Source organism: Pseudonaja textilis, chromosome 2 (genome assembly GCF_049901715.1).
Source record: "Pseudonaja textilis isolate UNSWEBS1 chromosome 2, rPseTex1.2, whole genome shotgun sequence".
NCBI lineage: Eukaryota > Metazoa > Chordata > Lepidosauria > Squamata > Elapidae > Pseudonaja > Pseudonaja textilis.
Window position 1 is genome coordinate 234986787 of NC_141991.1, and position 20064 is coordinate 235006850.

The 20064-nt window shown below is 42.5% G+C and overlaps 1 protein-coding gene across 1 annotated transcript in view; it reads left to right on the forward strand.

Moving 5' to 3' along the window:
• The first annotated feature begins 315 nt into the window (after nt 1–315).
• The window catches only part of FGF10 (fibroblast growth factor 10), a 112800-nt gene continuing 93051 nt past the window's right edge, over nt 316–20064 (forward strand). The window contains exon 1 of the mRNA XM_026716348.2: nt 316–1249. Coding sequence (XP_026572133.2) covers nt 877–1249 — 373 coding nt within the window. The 5' untranslated portion in view covers nt 316–876. The remainder of the gene's footprint in view (nt 1250–20064) is intronic.

Below are 20064 nucleotides of genomic sequence, written 5' to 3' on the forward strand. Positions count from 1 at the left end.
ACAAAAAAAAGTGTACGGAAGGAAAACGAACCGCCGGCAAAGGCGACGGAGTCCTAACCCGCTGACTTTTCGCTGAGGAGACCTGCGCTCGAGCGAAGATTTCTGGGGTGAGAAGGAGGTGCAGAAGCCAGCCTGGGGGGCGGGGGAGGGGCGGGAGGGGGATGTGGATTCGGATCTGTTTTAAGCCGTTTAATTTGGTGTTGTTTTTTTTTTAGTTTTTTTTTTTAAAGGGTTCGAATTAGAGAGCCATTCTTTGCCTCTGGTTGCTGACTCGCCTGTCATCTCTCTCTCTCTCTTTCTCTTTTCCACAGCTTCGCCTGCCTTCCCTGGGGAAGATGGTACAGAGAGACCCCAGGACCGAGCCCCGTTAAGCCCAGGCTTTGGCGCGTGGCTCGGCCTCCGGATCGTGGCCTCCGCCTCGTGCGCGCGCGTGGTTTCCTTTGGCTCCCAACCGCCGCCGCCCCCCCCCCCACCGCAACCCGCGAACTTGCTATCTCCACACGGCGGGTCTTCGCTCCGCTTTTCGCCGAGAGGGAGCGTGAGGCAACCCGAGTCGCCTTCCCTGAGCGGCCATCGCCGCCCCTCCACACCCTCCACACTTCCCCGCCCCGAGGCGAAGAAGGTCCAAGGCTCCGCAGGCGCCCCCCTCCCCCGAGGCAAAGGGAGGGGGAAGGCCGCCGTTTTTTTTTTTTTTCCCCGGAGAGCTCGCCCCCTGAGGCATGGATGTCGGCGCCCTCCCTTCAGGCCAGATCAGCGCTCCGGAGGCTCTGAGCGAAGGGGCTCCCCACCAGCTGTCCGCTCGCCTCGCCCGGGAGCTCACCCTCCCAGCATGTTTCTTTCCATGAGGCCTCTCCCTGCGCCCAGAGCTTCAGTACAATGTGCAGATGGAGACTGATACAGGGTGCCTTCGCCTCTGCCCACCTGCCTTCCTCCTCTTCCTCCGCCGGCCGCGGCGGCTGGGGCTTCTTGCTGCTGCTCTGCCTGATGTCTTCGCTGACCGCCTCCAGCCATGAGCACGGGCGCGGCGTGCTGCCTCTCAAGGCCACCAACGCCTCGTCCACCTCTTCTTCTTCTTCTTCTTCCTCCTCCTCCTCCTCTTCGGCCGCCAGCGCGGGGAGACACGTGCGGAGCTACGATCACCTCCGAGGAGACGTGCGCCAGAGGAAACTCTATTGCTACAACAAGTTCTTCCTCCGGATTGAGAAGAACGGGAACGTGAGCGGCACCAAGAGGGACAACTGCCCCTACAGTAAGTGCGGCCCTTCTCTGCCTTGACCCTGAGGGCTTCTTCCCAGGCACCCCGTACTAACCCCCCACCCCGCTTCTTAGTTAAACTCGGTTATTAAGCGACTCCATCGGGTCATTCGCGGGAAGAGGGCAGTGAACTTCTGCCTGAAGTCCACTCCGAGGATCTGGGAACCTTCTCCCTGCTCGGTGGGGCAGTTCTGCTCTCCAGGACAAGCGAGAGCCTGCTCCAGCGGGGCACCTGAAGGAGCCGCTTGGAGGAGAAGTGGGTGGGGGGCAGGCCCTTTGCACATGCTCAAAAAGCTCTGCACCTTGTGCGTCTCTCTTTCGGGTATATTCATTATTGTTTCATCTGATTGATTCTGGACAAGTTGAAAGGTGGAGCATCTATTGGTCCGAATAAAGGTAGTTGGTCCTCTTAAGGGTGCTGGGTTCCCCCCACCCACTTCTTCTCCTCCCCCCCTTCCCCCTCCTGGCTTATTCTTCCCCAGATCTAGACTTTTTCTCCTTACTTTCGGGCTGGCACGCTTGGATCTCGGGTTTTCTCGAACCGTCTCGGTGGATTCACGGGCAGGAACTTCACCTTGGGAAAAGTAAATTGGGTTGTTGAACAGAAGAGAGCCGGCAGATGGTTTGACTAAACTTAGCGTACCCTAGTTCGCATCTGGCTGTTCGGTCGCCAATCTCCGTCCACTTGGAGTTTGCCACCAGTTTTGAGCACCTCGCTGCTGGCTGGGACGCACAACCTTCAGGGCGTCAGGTTTTAATTACTTGGAAACCGTCATCTCCACTCTCGTCGCTCCGTTTCTCCCTGCTTACTGGGACCGTAAGGCGAGGATGTGGGAGAGAGAGAGAAAGAGAGAGCTCCGAGAGAAGGGACACACAAACCCCTTTCTCGGCGCTCGGTCTGGTACCTGCCCGCCGCGTGCGCTCCTGCTTTAGTGCCTTCCCCGAGCCCGGGAACAGGCGGCAATGCCCGCTTCCAAGCTATGGAATGCCCCGCTTCTTGGGAAAAGTTGTCCGAAAAGTTTCCTTCCACAAATCACACACACACACACACACACACACACACACAAAGCAGAGGGAGGTAGCCTGTTGTTCAGTAGATTTTAAAGGTGCAGAAGCTGACGTTTAGGGAGCGCGGCGCTGTTCTTCGAATAAACCGAATCTTTTGGTAGCCGGTTTTCGATTGAAGAAATAACCTCTTGAAGAAGAATGGGAAGGTGGTTGTTCTCCGCGTTATTTATTCGTTCATTATTTATTTATTTTTAACAGCGGGTTTTAAATGGTCCTTTCTTTTAGTTAGCTGGACAGCACAGATCTCATTTTTTCCCCCTGGAGTGTTTCATATATATTTTTTAGAAGGTATGCTTGGGGGCAAGGTAGCTTGGAGGCATTTGGCATCAGTTTTTTGCCTGGGCTAAACTGGACATTGTTTGTGTGGCTTGGAAGCATCTGACCTGGAGTTTTGTGCATTCGGTCAGGTTTTACATCACTGCCCCTTGTTTGTCCCTGCTTAAGGATTCTGCATCTCTGTGGGAACCTTTTAAACCTCTGTCGTTGTAAGGGACCGCGCACAGCCGTCTTCCTCTTATTCATGTCTATTCAGATTTAAAGTCAAGTAGAACTGTCTTGGCCCTGGAGAGACTTTCTCTCCACTTGCCTGCACAATCTCAGCAGAAGCAACTGTTGTAAATCACAGCCGGTTTCGTTATACTTTTAAGTGACTCCATGCTGCTGAAATTAAATAAATAAATAGCATGTTGGGAAAGATAGCCTCTGCTAGACAAATGTTTGAATAAGCTTCTTTATTGCCTCTGGAGGTGGGGAAGGGAGGCTGGTGTTTCCCCTTCTGATGCCTTGGATTCCTGCTTACTCCTACCCACATCCTGCCTTTTCTCAAGAATTTCCAGTGGACAACCTTGAGGTTTTCCTTTTTTGTAATCCTTCCAGTAACCCAGTGAGGTAAACTGGGGACAGCAGCACAGGGCAGGGCTGGCTTTAGTGTTGGCAGCCTCAGACAACAGTCTGAGAGAGCTGGCATCCTTGTCCTGTGACTGACATTGTTGGGACGTCTCCTTTATTAGATGTCAAAGTTGTGTGGCCTTAAAACATTTCCTGGGCCAGGCATGCTGGCTCAGAGGTCTTAGATGCCACTGTTCAGTCTCCTGGGTTAGGAATCTGGTAGCACTTTTTAATTTTATTAAAAGCATATGCAAAAAGTTGTTAACGCATCACACTTGTTAATGGGTAAGATACTTGGAACCTCTCTCACATGTCACTTGGCATAATCAACCTAGCTTCCCCCCTCCCCACTTCTCAACCCAGTTTAAATCCTATATCAAACTAGAGTGAAATGAGCTGTAGATGATGATGAAAGCTTTTCAAAAAATGTGCTAGTTGGAGAAGGTGCTATGGTACTTCTGATTTTTTTGCCATTGACTAACACAGCTCTGCTCCTACTCTGTCAAAATGAGTCCGTGGTCATCCAGGAGTCTTCTATACCCAGAATGAGAAGGATAACAGATTCCTTGGGTTGACCCTGCCATCCTATTTATTTCAAGACTGAGAATATTTCCCCACTTGCCACCAACCTTGGTATTAATTTCTCCCGGGCAACATTTTCTTCTGCCATCTCCATCTCTTCTCAAGCCTGTGAGTTCAATTTCTGTTGGTACTGTTATCAACTGTTACTATTTTACTTTTATCTGTATTAAAATTAAATTCTCCACTCTTATTATGACACTGTCAAAAGGCTGCATCCAGGAGTATATAAAATCTCATAGGCATTGTTACTTTCTTACCTTGGAAGGAAATCAGAAGACTGGCAGTGATTGGCATCGAAGTAGAGGCAGGAAAGGAAGCAGTGATGGAACAGCATATTTTACGCTGCAGAAGTGGATAGAACTTCAACTCATCTGTGAGGAAGGATCCTGAGATACAAATGCTGTGTTTTCTCACATTCCAAGGCCCTGCATTAGGTAGCTTTGTTTTAAACTCCTTCCAATAGAATCACCTAAAGAAAGTACCATGGCAATTCTAGGTGGACAGAGTACATCAGTGTAACCCAAATAAGAAGTGCAGTGAAATGGAGACAGAATCATTTTGATTGATTGACTGATGATTTTCCATCAAATTGGTGTCTTAGTGACAGACTTTCTCTGATGTGAAAGCAGAATCTTCAGAACAGAGTTTTGGAAAGGGCCATTTACGCCAGTAAGCCCAACTATCGGCTCAGTTTAAGGATCCAAATTAAAACAGCCCCAACAGGTGACTGTCTGACATTTGTCTGAACATATCTAGTGAAGGAGACCATAAACACTTCTCTGGGAAGCTGATTCCACTGTCAAGTTATACTTACTGTTAGGAAGTTTTCATTCAATTAAAAGTGGCTTCTGGAAATTCAGATCCATTGTTCTGGGTCCTGTATTCAAGAATGTCATGGTTGATGTTCTTCAGTGCAGCATTCTCTCTGGCATTTGAAGAATACTGTCATATCCCCACCTCAGTCTCCATTGTGGTGTTCCAACACTGGAAGTTTTTAGAATAGACTGAATAGCCACTTGTCTGAAATGGTATAGGATCTACTGCTTGGTCAGGAGTTTGGACTAGAAGACCTCCAAGAACCCTTCCAACTCTGTTATTCCATTACTCTACTACTATTTAAGATCTGGCAGATGGTACAGGGTAATAAAAACTAGGCTGAAAAACAGCTTCTACCCCAGGGCAGTAACTCTATTGAATTCTACTGCATAATGCAATATTAATGCAATATCAGGGCTTTTCAATTCAATGTATAGAATGTGAAGGATGTGTGTTTGTGTTTATTTTCATAGTCATAATGAAGATGGTATTTAATTTTGTTGTATGAGATGCAATGACAATAAACTAAACTAAACTTTTTATTTCAAAGCTAAACATACCCAGCTCCTTCAATTCCATTCCATACTAACTTGAAACAGCAGGCATGATGCAAATTTGAATGACATTTATTACTGGACCTAAGTGTGGTATCCACCCCTTTATTTGTGTTGACTTGCACAAAGAATCTAATTTTTAATTTCTTTATGCCCTAAAGTTCTTTATGCTCAACTAGATACCCTGTGTCATTGGCTTTAGCCATTTACCATGGGCATGAGGGAATGATCACTCATCTGGAGAATTGGTCTGTGCCAAAAGCATTATTTCACACTTTATGAAAAGACTAGTAGGAAGCAATCATAGGGCCACTTTATTTCCAAGATAGGATTGCTTCTTAGGGCTCTGCAGTACTTTAGATTTGAAAGGGAGAAGATGTTTCAGAGCATATGGGTGTATGTATGTTCATATACCACTATTTGCAGTCCTTTAAATTGTTGTATGCTTTACAGAAATGATTTAGCTGCAGCATGATTCCAAAGAAATGCACCCTGGGCTTAAGGAACTGGTGACAGGTGCCATGTGGCCAGCCAGACATACTCCAGGACATCTTCTCCCCTTCAGATCTAAAGCACTGCAGAGCCCAATTATTGAATTTATACGGTGTCAAACTTTTTGATACACCACAAGATAATATGATGCACACGATGATCCACACAGGGAACCAATATGCTGATAGATATTTTGCCTGCCACCTTTCCTTGCTCAACATGACCTTAATTTGGAGGTGGTTCTTTTAATTAAAGTGATTAAATAAGAAGGTGGCATACTGCATATTTGTTTCCAAGAACACAGTACATCAGACTTTGGAATAGACCTGTATGCTTTCTTAGAAAATTTGGGAAAAAATGGTATAGGCTAAGATTTTCTTGGAAATATTTTTCCTGCCCCGAATAGTGAAATAAACTAGTTGTTATAGAGTCAAGAGGAGATAACACAGAACAACCTTGCCTGTTTGCCTTCTGGTGAAAGGATTTTTGTAAGAATGTCCACGACATGCTCTTAAGATGCCATCTCTGTCCACCTAATGAGAAAATTACCTGACCCTCAACTTCAAGGCCATCTTGAAATTATTTTGCAAATATAAATCAGAATGCAAGATAGGAATCTTAGCATTTGTTGAGGAGACTATGACCTCAGCTTGGCCTTTATCTAATAAGATGCAATGAATTAATGGTTTCCAGATCAACCTTTTGGGTAGACAGAATGAGGCTGCTGCCTTAAGCAGCAAAATCTTGGAAATGTGGGATTAACTATACACTTGTCAGTGAAATAAATTAGGGCGAGAGGTGCTCATTGATCCAACTTACTTAAAAATATCATTGGAGAACTATGCAGTTAATTTGGGCACATATACTGTGGCAAGGCACAGTGTTACTATTTATTTCAGGAACTATTATAATAATTATTATTAGCATTTATAATCCTGCCTTTCTTCCAAGAATTTAAGGAGGTTTATTTGGGATTCTGTCATCATTTTATGGGCTGTGCTGAGAGAGATGACCAAAGTCAACCTACCAAATTGTTCCCAATCCTAACTCGGCACCTTGCAAATTGGCTCTCAACACCATAACTTGTCATTTGAACCTGGATCCCAGTATGTCCCCAAGAACATTATGAAGCTTACCATTTCTTAGAGTAAAGTTTACATGGACAAGGGGTCCCCAAACTTGGCAACTTTAAGACTAGTGGACTTCAACTCCCAGAATAGCTGGCTGGAGAATTCTGGGAGTTGAAGTCCACAAAGTCTTAAAATTGCCAAGTTTGGAGCCCTCTGATATAGACAGTGAAAAAAATGATCAAAATATTCCCTTGAATAAATGGAAAGATACTAAGGACAAAGGAGGCACACCATGGGTTGGTGGGGGTGCTTGACTGACTAGTGCGGTGCGAGTATCAAGGGGCTGGGAGAGACATACCATAGCAACTTGCAACCTTCCCTGCTGGCTTCTGCACTGACTTTCTAGGGAAGCCAACAGGAAAGATTGCAAATGGCAATTACTCGCTCATAGGATGTTTCAACTAGTTGTAAATGCAAACTATATGCCAAGCATTGCAATCATGTGATCACAGGGGTGCTATTGTTGGAAGTTGTGATTCCCCTGTCTTCTAGGAAAACTTTAAAAGAAAGGAAGAGGTGAAAACACAAGCAGGGTCAGCTCCATCAGCCCCCACCCTTTGTCAAGTAGGGCTGGAGCCAGCTTACTTTTCACAACAAAGGAAGGAGAACATTACAGGCATGAGATACAGAGGAAGAACCCTACAAACTAGCTAAGATCTTTTCCCATAGAAATCAAATAGATGGCAAGCTATAAAAACTTGTGAAAAGCAAACCCAAAGGCATAATAGGAAGCTCGGGATATTGCAACCTAATGCAACAAGCAGCTACAAAGTGAACAAACAGCTACTATAAAACAATTACTCCTACCAAGATCCCAGGAAGAGATCCCAATATCAAAGGACAGGAACTCATCACACACACACACAAATCAAAGACTTCAAGGGTTCACATTTACAAAATCAAAGGATCTGAAGGGTATAAAAAAGGGTTTCTCTACTCACAAGATTAGATTAATCCTAGGAACGCTGTGAGATTTCTTACCTGCCTTCCTATTAATAAACTGATTCTGACTTTCAATGCAGCTGACCAAATTATTTTGCATTTCTCCCAGCTGGGAAATTTGAATCCACAAAAGGACTTCTTTTTCCTTTCCTCACTATGACAGCTATAACACCAAGGACCAGTCATAATCATTCATTCAGTGCCTTCGTAACTTCAGTTTCTGAACAAATATTCACAGGCCAAAAAACATCTATTGGCACATATTGAACATTATTACAGAAAAGTTCTTTTTAGTTGCTTAAGACTTTTTGAATTAAAAAGTTACTTCTATCTTCTTGTTCTAGGCAGCTAAGTATCTTGAGATAATGCTATGGATTAATGTACTTGGACATATTTACCCAGAAGCAAGTTAATTTTGATTACAAGAAACCATATTTTCTAGTAGTGTCTATTTAAATTGTATTTCCCTGTTGATAAATCAATCTCAAGTGCAACAAGTTGTCAGAGGTGCAGTGTGTGTGGTGATTAAGATGTACATCACTCCAAGTCCCTATTCAGCTATTGAACTCACTGGATGACTTTGTATCAATGGTTATATCAGTCTGGACCACTTCATAGAGTTGTAAGCCATGTTAAGTTAAGAGATTGTTAACTTTAAAGGCAATGACTATGTAAGTGCTAATAAAATTGAAGTAGGGGGGAGGGAATACTCAATGAAAGATTAGTAGACATATTTTTTCTATTTAGTGTCTCAGAAAAAATCGGCCCAGTCCCATTGGGCTTCTGCCACTCAGGCTTATGATAACTGTGGTATTGGACCATAAGTCTCACTGTAGGTGCTCTTTGAGCTTAGTTATTACCTTGCAGATGTTTCATTACCCAAACTAGGTAACATCATCACTGCTAGTCCTGATCATCCTGATGCTAGCACTGAATATCACTAGCATTGATGATGTTGCATAGTTTGGTAATGAAACATCTGCAGGAAAAATCTGTAGAGATTCTCAGTCATCCAGGTCATGGTTGTCCCAAAGGTGGGTTTTTTCAGGAGGCAACTGGACTTTCTTGTTTTTTTTTCTTTTAAAGACGTTTCACTTCTCATCCAAGAAGTTTCTTCACCTCTGACAAGATAGTGGGGAATGGAAGGATTTATATTCCTTGAAGACATCTGGTTATTTGCATCCTTTTAGAGGGTCGTTGAAGCACTTGGAGGTTTATCTATGTGCTCTAGGTCACCTGAGTAGTGCTCCTGGTTCCCGTAGTCTGCCATTTTTTTCTCTGGAAATCCATTCCTACTCCGGCAACATTTAAAGGGTGTTTGTCCCAAATTGTATAGCTAAAAGTCTGTAGAGATTCTCAGTCATCCAGTTGATGGTTGACCAGTGGAACATCTTCAAAGAAGTGAAATGTCTTCAAAGAAAAAACAAGGAAGTCTAGTTGCCTTCTGAAAAAGCACCTTTGGGATGATCTGAAAGAAACAACCAAGCTCAGAGAGAGTCAGTGAGAACTGTGTACTCATTTCAACCCTGAGCTACAAATATTCTTCTTTATTGGTACAGTTCTTCCAGCCAGCATGATACAAGAGGGACAAATACTAGTTTAAGCCTACAGAGAAAGAGGGAAAAAGACTTAGGATCAATAGCAAATATAACCCAGACCCTGCTAATTAAAGTAGCTTCAACAAGATTCATTTTCAGAACAGGTTTAATATATACTTTACAAGCCCCGCATAAAGGTTTACTTTGGCAGATGTTTTCCAATGTGATTGCACAGAGCTATTACCTCAGCCTTTTCCCTACCTTAGGATAATGGGAAAGTGGGATGAATTATGGTGGTTCTGTCAAAAGTCTGGGATGGCTTACATAATTTAGTGTTGCTGGAGTATATCTGTCACTTGAAATGTGTAGGATGGCTTGAGTTTTGTTTTATTTTCTTTCCCGCTAAAGCTTTACCCTGAAACTTGACCACTTGGCTCTTCTTCTTACCTCAGTGGTGCAGCTGCTGAAGTCTTCCTTCACTGCTAACATATGCAAACTAAATAGTCAAGAGTAAGCACTGCAGCTTCAGCTTAGGGGACTGTTCAATAAATATCTAAAGATTGCCTGGAGAAGGAGCAGAGGGAGAAGGACGAGGAGAAGCAGAAGGAACATAGATATCTAGATTCTGGGAAGTTTTCAGTATGTTTCTACTCATGTTTGTTCTGAAATAAACTTACTGGCTGTACTTTCAAATCAATTTATAAAGAATTGCCAATTGATCTCCTTGTATGGACCTACAAAAGGAGAATGTTGAGACCTTTGGTATCTTTTGGGATTATATACTGATCTTTCAGGTGAGAGGTATTATGAGCCGTGGTGGCGCAGTGGTTAGAATGCAGTACTGCAGGCTACTTCTGCAGACTGCAGATTGCCAGCAGTTCAAGCAGGGGTGGGCCTCAAAAATTTTAGCAAAGGGTTCTCTACCTGGTTGCTGGGTGGGCGTGGTCTAGTTGGCCTCCTGCACCATGGGGGGGGGCATTTTTGCCCTTTCTGGGCTGCGGAGGTTTTCCTCAAGCCTCCGGAAGGGCTAAAACAGTCTCCCTGGGCTCCGGAGGCTCTCTGGAAACCAGGAACAGGCCCATTTCTGGCTTTACCAAACTTCTGGGAGGCCCATTTTTTTGGCCTCCTTGAGCCTCCATGCACTCCCTGCACTTATATGCATCCCAAATGGGCCGTGTGAGGACTCCTGGGAGAGAATAGGTGGGGTGGGCAGGGACAGCCAGCAATGGGATTTGGGGGTTCTCGAACTACACAGAATCTTAGCTAGGGGTTCTCCCAAACTCCTGCAAACCCCCAGCAGCCCACCCCTGAGTTCAAGTCTCACTGGCTCAAGGTTGACTCAGCCTTTCATCCTTCCGAGGTCGGTAAAATGAGGACCTGATTGTTGGGAGCAATATGCTGATTCTGTAAACTGCTTACTGGGGGCTCTAAAGCACCGTGAAGCGGTGTATAAGTCTAAGTACGATTGCTACTGCAAAGGGCTCGTTAGCCCTCACTTTGCCCCTGTAACCCCATCTAACTGCTGCTGCAAGGTAATTAACAACTTGGTTCCAACATAATTATTAAGGACTGCAATGTTTGGTTAACAAAAAATGCTCAAGAAAAGAGATTAATATAGAATATTTGCAAGTGAGAAGTCTTAACAGCTACCATATTTGGGGAGAATAATTTGGAACAGAGAAACATAAAGAGTGAAGTGCCTAATCTTTTTCTTTTTCTGTGGCATATACACTATCCATCTTTAAGCCAAACTTAAGGTGCTTTAATGATTCAAATAATCATTTTACATCTGAAAGCAACTTCTTAGCTAGAGGTATGATGGTTATAGTTCAGATCTTTCTCCATTTCCACCCAAATACCATTGTTTCTTCTTCATCTTCTTTGTTGAAGTGCCTCTTCCTGTTTACCAGACACATTCATTTCCAGAGAATTTGGATAGTACCCACCGAGCTGAAATGTGGTTGGCTAGTTTGTAAATAGAGCAAGGGCTGAACCCAGCCAATGTGGCGATGATTCAGGGTGTTGAACACCCCTCCCCTGACAGTTTGATTAATTCAAGGAATCATAAGTTAGAATGGCACTTTATAGCACATTGTTTTATATTCTGCCTTTAGTACTGCTTCAGACAAATACTTCCCTGTTGCTGCACAATTTAATATCTTTGTTCAATAATAAAGATATTTTTCAAGGAAGTTCTTGGCCATGCTGATTTCACTGGAAATTTTTAGCAGCTTTTTGTTGCAGTTGAGATAACTGCTATGAAAGAAATAATATTTCATAGAATCTTCAGTTTCTGGGTTGAAATCGATCAAATAATGATATATAGCTAAGATGTGTCTGAGGAGATGTGTCTGTTCAATGGTATCATAGGATCCGATTGTGAGACATTTTCTCTTGATTCTTTGCTTTACTTATTGTATTACCATTAAGAAACATCTGAAGACAGCTGTAATTAGCAAGGCTGATTTTGATCATATTAGATACTGGTTTGGGGGATTTAAAGAATTGAATTACAAATCGATCTGTAATTTGCTTGATTAAAATACTGATGTAAGAAGCCCAACTGAGTTTTCTGTATCAGAGTTGTGTTCTATTCCTTGGGCACATTGCCAATATTATACACTTCAACGACCCAGAAGTATATCACTTAAAGTTGACTAAGTTAATACTGTCTGATGGACAAATTTAAATGTAACCCAAGAGCAATAAAAGCACTGCTTATCTCAACATCTCTTCAAAACAGCATCTTATTATTACAGTATGCCTTCAGATTAGATTATTTATATACAGTCATGTTTAATCATATATAAAGGCAATCTGATGGTTTGGATGACGGTCAATTAAAATCAATGGAATAATGGAATAAGTAAATAAATAAAATCAATTGAATAAGTTACTGGTGGCAAAAGAGTCACTGGTTCTATAAGTGTCTATTAAAACTAAATCTGAATACTACCCATCAATTTAGAAATATATTTTAGAATTTAGTTTTCTCAGTATAGAAGATTTTTATTATACCAAATACATTCTCATTGAAGTCTGCATTGTTCCTGGATTTATAACTAGCAATTTTTGACTATGGATATTTGGGATTTATGAACACAGGAAGGATTGCACTCTGTCGTATCTACATGACAATCTCCTGTTATTTTCTGTTACATTCCCATAGGATAGATTCTCCACACACATCACTAGAATTATTATAAATCTATTAAAATAGAATTGTAAGGAGCCTTTGTCTTCATAATTTGATTTATAGCCACCTGCTAAAAATGGCTAAGAAAACATTTGGTAAAAATTACCTTGGCAACCTAGAAAGAATATGACACAACAGCCAAAGAAGCTTACTTGTCCTACAGTATTTCAACAGATTTAAGGTTATGGTCCCTTACATATATTATAAATTCATCTTTGATGGGAATTAGGCCCCAATAAGCAATTCCAAAATGTATGCTTGGCCTAGAGAAAAACAGCAATTTTTCATACATTTTTTTGAAAGTTAGTCCCATTCAATTATGTGGAACTTTCTCCTGAGGTAAGAAGCATTGATTCAAGCAACATCTTTGGGGAAGCAAAATAGACCAGCATTTACCAAATATTTCTACTGATCCCTTAAAGGAGCTGAGCAACATTTTTCATGAAGAATAAATGCAATTCTTTTAAAATAATAAATGTATTTCAAACTTCAAGAACAAATACAGTGGCGTAAAGGATGTTTCACATGAAACATCCTTTTCATTCATTTCTAAAATTGCCAGTTGCATCTGGCATATATGTGTTTTTCCAATGCTGGTTTGCTGTAATTTTGTACATTTAAAAGTAAGCAAATACTTACTTTTGTCTGAAGTAAGCTGCCTGCGATGAATAGGAAAGTTGGAGGAAACAAAAGATAGATGTTGAGATGCTATTGAAAGTTGTCCCTAAAACAAAAAAGATACCATCCGAAGAGAACCTGATACAAAAATACTGGACTGTGTTAAGATGGATAAACTCACAGCGGAATTAAAAGGCAAGAGCGAATCGGAATATTATGTTGTTTGGGATAAATGGGTAGAACCCAGAAATAAAAATTAATGCATATGAATAAATGTAAATATATGTATTACTAATGACACAATACTGTTAACAATGTAAACAGAGATAAGGATTTTTTTTAAAAAAAAAATAATTTAAAAAAAGGAAATTTGTCCCTTTTTTATGGTTGAATTTAAGATTGAATCCTTCAGTCTTCTTCCAATTTTGTGGCTGGTTTTGCAAAATATGGATTTGATCAGGACTACTATATTTGACTATCAAGAGGGTTGGCTATCTCAAGCATATTAATTAGTTAAATCTAATAATGATCTTCATATCTCAATAGTTCATGACCCATATCTACTATGTGGTGCAATGGTTAGAATGCAGTATTTCAGGCTAAGTCTGCCCATTGCCTTGAGTCCATTCAGTCCTGAAGGGCTCAAGGTTGACTCATCCTACAGAGGTCAGTAAAATGACCGAGATTGTTGGGGACAATATGCTGACATTACACAAATGCCCCCAAGTACTGTAAAGCACTATGAAGCGGTATATAGGTTTAAGTGCTATTGCTATTATTAAGACATTCATGTCTTATATTGAACTTCAAATACAATATTTTCTTTCTGGCTTTGTCACTTGTTTAGGTGTAAATATCAGTGAGTGAGAAATGTAGGGTCCATATATGTATGAGCCTGTCCTGATATGTTCTTTTAGCTTACAAATAAATATTTTATATCAGTAATGTAAAACAACCTTTGGTGTTCCTCAAGTCTATTTGCTGGGGGACTATCTATAAGTAGTAATACCTTTGAAGCAATCAATTTAATGAATTGCTGTCAGCTGCTACCTAGAAATACGAGAATTAACATTGGGTTAGATTTCACGGAGTTCAAATAAATGCTTCAATCAATACTGCATTTGTTGAAGGTGTCATTTGATATAGTCTGTTGATATCCTTGTTTGTCTCCTGTCTGTTCTCTTTTGATGCATTTTTACAGCGTTTGTGTCAACGTGAAAGCTGCAGGTTTTTTGTGATTAGCAGTAAACAAAAGTATTACCCCAAAATAACTAGAGTTCCTTTTATAGACATGGCGAGAAGCATAAATGATTTTACAGTCAGTCTATACCTAGTATTAAGTTCCACACTTCAGCATGCCTAGATAGGGTCATGTTCTGTATTGTTTACCCAAATATTTGGTGCATAGATCTCAGTAATTTGATTCCTATTTAGTGGCAAAAATATTGTCCATCTTTCTGTTCTCTGTCCAAAGTTGCAACTAACTTATATGTTCCATTTTTTTAATCTAATAAGATCAGAATGGTTGTTACTAGAGCATGTACATTTGTGGTTACTCCACAATAATTTGTTCGTTTTATTTCTATTTAAATCTACCCCGAATCTTTTTTGAAGAATCCTATTCCATATATTACATGGAATTTGAAGAATAGGTGAGTGGAGAATATAAACCATTTCTCATAAATCAGCTCCTTCTCCTATGATGGAATGGCTTGGTTAATTTCATATGGTCCTGATTTTTACTGAGATGTGATTGAGAAAACATGGGAACATTTATAGTGTGTCATGTGTCACTTATTTAAAGTGGCTTTATAGCCATTTTTCACTTTTCAATTGGGTCACCAGCATTCTTCCTTTGAACATTCTGTTCTAATTGTAGTTATAAATCACTGAAGATACAGAGTGGTTTCCCTTGTAAGGTGGACAACTGGACAGTGCCTTTTGCCGCTCCAGACATGTGCTGCAAATTTTGTTATTGCCTGCTAAGAGACATGGTGTCAGAAAGACCATGGCCTTTTCTTTATTTGGTCATCATTCATAAGTCCTCTCTCTTACTCATGGTCTTATAACAAATGAATAGAGGCATAGTTGTATGTAAAGAATCTGCTGCAAAAGCAACTTTATGTACCCAAGTTGATTGAATTAGACTCAGAGGGGAAATAAGATGTACATTCAGGTAACATTTAAAGAAAACCTCTCTGGAAGAAAGTAATGGTCTCCCTCATGTATTTGTAGGTCATGACCCACTCATCCAACAAACGCATTCAAAGAAGTCCCCTTATGTCATTGATTTCTGATCTTTCCCTTTCCTGCCCAGTACCCATAGGTCTCTGCTCCTTATCTGGATGGGAAAGTGGAGGTCTGGAAACATTCCAAATTAGGAAAAGGGGTAGGACGAGGATTTTATTTTTTGGGAGTCCAAAGTGGAAAAGATGAAGAGGGATAGAAGGTTGTACAAAGAAAGACCTGTAAAATTAGGTTGATTCCACTTTAAGAAAAAAAATTTTTTAGAAGGATTGTTTATTCAGCCTATAAATTTTCTCTGGTTTTTTCAAAACTAATGTAACAAAAATATCATTAGGGGTTTTACTTTCCTGAACTGATAATCTTTTCTATATTTATTTTTTTCTTATTCTTAAGTGCCAAGGTACTTAACATACTTAAGTATGTTATAATGTAACATCTTATTTTATTAAGAGTGATATATTTTCATAGTAACACTAAAATATTACAATTTCTTACTTATTAAATTGGATGAGCAGAGGTATTTTATGTAATGCTACAGAAGTGACCATAAAAGTTTCTATCCCTGTAGTTAAAAAAGTATAAGCTTTAGTCAGAATATCATTGAGGTTCTACAAATAATCCTCAATTTATGGCCACAGCTGAGACCAGAATTTCTGTCACTAAGTGATGTGATGTGTAGAGTTGCATCCAATTTTACAACCTTTTTTTGCCATTGTTGTTAAGTGAAAGAATGCAGTAGTTAAGAGGCGGTATTCAGCAGGTTCTGATGAGCAGGTTCTGATGAGTTCTGGAGAACCAGTAGTGGAAATTTTGAATAGTACAGAGAACCTGTAAATACCACCTCTGACTGGCCCAGCCCCATCTATTCTCTGCCTCCTGAGTCCCAGCTGATCGGCAGGGTCTTCTCCTCCATGCTGCATTGAGAGCCCAGGATGGGTTGACTCCTTCCTATGATGTCATTTAGCTGAGTCTGTACTAAGATATAAAAGCCAGCCCCCGGGAGAGAACCCAGCTTTTGACTCAGCTCCTTTCAGTCAGTAGCTGTGTCTCTGAAAGCGTTCTGTTAGATAGCAATCACCAGCGATCTTCAGTACTTTTTCCTCACTTCAAGCAGCTCCCAGGGCAGCTGCTCTTCTAGGAGAGCAGGGCTCTCTCTCCTGCAACGTTGGGAGCAGCGTTATAGAGCTCTGTGCAGGCAAGCTGGGCAGCATCTGTGGACCTCCCCCACACCTGCGGTTTTGAGCGATCATAAAAATGATCGGCAAACCGGTAAGAGCGCAAGCCAGCTGATCTTGTGGCCGGCGGCTGCGTTTTTCCCTTGCTGACTTCGCTCGGGGCTCTGTATAGCCTAAGGAGTGATTCTTCGATCTCAGAGCCTGTTTCCCCTAGTCAGCAGCCATCTTGGATTGAAGCCTTCCACCACGAGGTGAGCGGCCATTTGTAATCCCGGGGGCCATTTTATACCCTAAAGGACTTAATAAAAAAATTTTCTAAACAGTTTCTTTCCAACGCAAGAGCCTTTATTCTACAAATGGAGAAAGATAAGGCTCAGGCAGAGCTCCCTCCCCCAGTGGAACAGTCTCTTAAGCTCAATAGGCAGTGCACCCAATCAGTCCAGAGGGAGGTAGCTGCTAAAATGGGAGCTAAGGCTCTAGCCCCTAAGAAGGCAACTCAGGCTGAGTTGAGGGCAGAAAAGCGCAGACATGCAGCCCTAGAAAGACAGTTCAACAGAACTATTCAACAGAAGGCAACTACAGCATGTTTCAGGTGATACTTGTGGGCCCCAGCCAAGCCCTCCCAGGGGAGGAGAAGTTATCTATGAGCCTTTCCATCCTCCATCCTGGTCTCCTGAGGCTCTTGCAGTACAATCAGATCCTCAGGATCTAAGCAGATCTGGGCTTTATTACCAACAGGCTTCAGGGCCCTATGCTCCTCCCCCTCCCTCCAGGTCTTGAACCTCTCCTTAATCTAGTCCTAAAGCCATCTTCATCTCACAGCAGTGGGCCTTCGGACTTCAGCCTCTACCTTTGAGCATAGACCAGGGCATATCCAAGATGTTGTCTCATTGGCCATTAGGCAGGGATTGGCTGAAGGCTTCAAGCAAATTCTTTGACCTCTGGAAAGGGTTCAAGCCCTTCTCCCTTCTCAATCTATAGGTTCCTTGCCTCATCACCCTGATTTACACAGGCCCCAGGACCTCAGGGTCCATTCTTCTCTACCAGAATGGGAGGAGGTTGATGAGGAAGGAAGGACTTCACCATCTGAACACAGTTACTCTTCTCGTTCAGAGTGTGAAGAGGGCGAGATTTTTGACCAAAATATTTCAGAGGAAAAGGATTCTCGCCCAGAGCAGACATCATCTTCATTGGTCTTCAAACCTACTCTCTTCAGGCCATCACTCAGCAAGGCTTTGGTCACTGCCAAGCTGTCCCCAGAGGAAGTGGCTCCTGAGCCACAAGGAAATCCCTCTAGCCAAGGGGACTCGCTCTTCTCCAAGCCTGTAGTCCATGCAGAGGTTTTGCCTTCTCCCATTTTGTTCCTGGACATGGTCAAGGAACAGTGCACTTCCCCTTCCACAGGTCCTTGCCCATCTTCTCTGGATAAGTGTTTCTACAATGTCAGCGCAGCTCTGGACAATGCCCTGGCAGTGCTTTCTGTTGACATTCCAGTTCTGGCCTCGTTCTCATCTTCTGGCACTCCCACAGAGCCAGAAGATATCCTGAAACTGGATGATAAATGTTCCGAACAGACCCTCAAGCCCAATCACCAGGTTGCTGCATGGGCTGTTCAGGTTTCAACGGCAGCATCCTTTTTCACAAGGACATCCACACAGTGGCTGCGCCAACTCCTGATTAGATTGTCTGCTTCTGACCTTCGGTCTCACCAAGACCTTAATAAGATAATCGCAGCAGCAGAATTCACTGTGGATGCCACTCGCAATTCCGCCAAATTTGCATCCAAGGCCATGGCATCTTCTGTAGCAGCAAGAAGACTTTTATGGCTCCGAAATTGGCAGGCGGAATCACACTGAAAATGGAAGCTGGCTTCAGTTCCTTTCGCAGGCGATAAGCTTTTTGGCGATGCTCTGGAATCTTATCTCATTGAAACCAGAGATAAACGTAAAATTCTCTCTTCCTCTGGGAAGAAAGCCGACTATCGCCCTGCTCATTATCGCCCTCCTGCCTTTCAAGCGGAGACATCATCTTGCTTCTCCCGCTCTCAGAGGCTGTACTTCCAACGGCAAGACCAATGTGTGGAAGCATCTGGCAGGCAACAACCTTCTACTGGTAAACAGCCCTTTTAAGAGGGAGGGGGTTGCTCTAAGTAAACCTTCGTTCTCACCGTCCATCAGAGGTCACCTAGCCTTCTTTGCCTGCAAATGGGAGGAGTCAACGATGGACGCCTGGGTGCTCAACACTATTAGGTCACGGTTAAAGTTGGACTTCCTAACGCCACCCCCAGAAAAATCTGTCCTGTCTCTCGGGACATTTCCAGGCAAGCCCTCATGAATCAGGCCATTCAGCACCTTCTTGAAATCAGGGCTATTCAACCTGTTCCCCCCTCTCAATGGGGACGTGGGCTTTACTCTTGCCTTTTCATCATTCCCAAAGCCTCTTGGGGGTGGTGAGCCATTTTTGATCTAAAATTTCTCAACCAATTTGTAAAATACAGGCGATTTAAAATGCAGACTCTGCATTCTATTTTAGAGAGAGTTCGGGAGGGCGACCTCCTCTCTTTCCATTGAGCTCACAGAGGCTTACCTCCACATCCCAATTTGGCCTCATCATCACCAGTTTCTCCATTTCTGTTATCAGAATACCCATTACCAGTATCAAGCACTTCCCTTCGGCCTCTCATCGGCTCCAAGGGTCTTCACAAAGGTTCTGGCAGCATTGATGGCATCTCTGTGTTCCGGTGAGGATCCAGTGCTACTTGGACGACATTTTGATTCTGTCCTCTTCCATCCATGCGGCCCATCGGGATCTGCAAATTACCCTGTCATATCTCCAGAGCCACGGAGTGAGGAAGTGGGGTGAGGAAGCAATGGGGATTTTGCAGTAACCTTCCCCCAGGAGTGGGGTGGGAATAGATATTTTGCAGTGTCCTTCCCCTGCCATGCCCACCAAGCCATGCCACGTCCACCAAGCCACACCCACATAACCGGCAGTAAAAATGTTTGAATCCCACCACTGAATCACATGGTTGTTAAATGAATCCAGCTTCCCCTACTGGCTTCGCCAAGGAAACAAATTTGGATCATGTGGCGATGCTGCGACAGTCATGTGAGATTCAGTCACTCTTTTCAGTGCCACTGTAACTTCGAATGGTTGTTAAACAAATTAGTGTAGTAAGCCTATCTGTATTTCAAGGATTTTAAAACATATTCAGCCTGATAGGGTTTTTCTTTTTTAAATCCTGTCCTCTGATCAAGAGGCAAAACTTTACTGATAAAAAAAAATGGCTGCATTGTAGTAAACTATTTTTAATTCCCCTTTAATGTCTTTAATTAGACTCTGCTGTACTTGAATGAGCTTAAAAAGATGGTTTACATGTGACTAGTTATTCCAGAGTATGTATAAGGAGAGGGAAGTAAACATGTATTCAGATGACTATAGCATTGAAAAATATAACACTTTAATTGACAGAGTGATATAATTTACAAAATGGGCTTTTGCTCATACTAGCATATAGTGCAAATAATACATGTAGATTTTATTGGGGAGGTAAGGTGATTAACT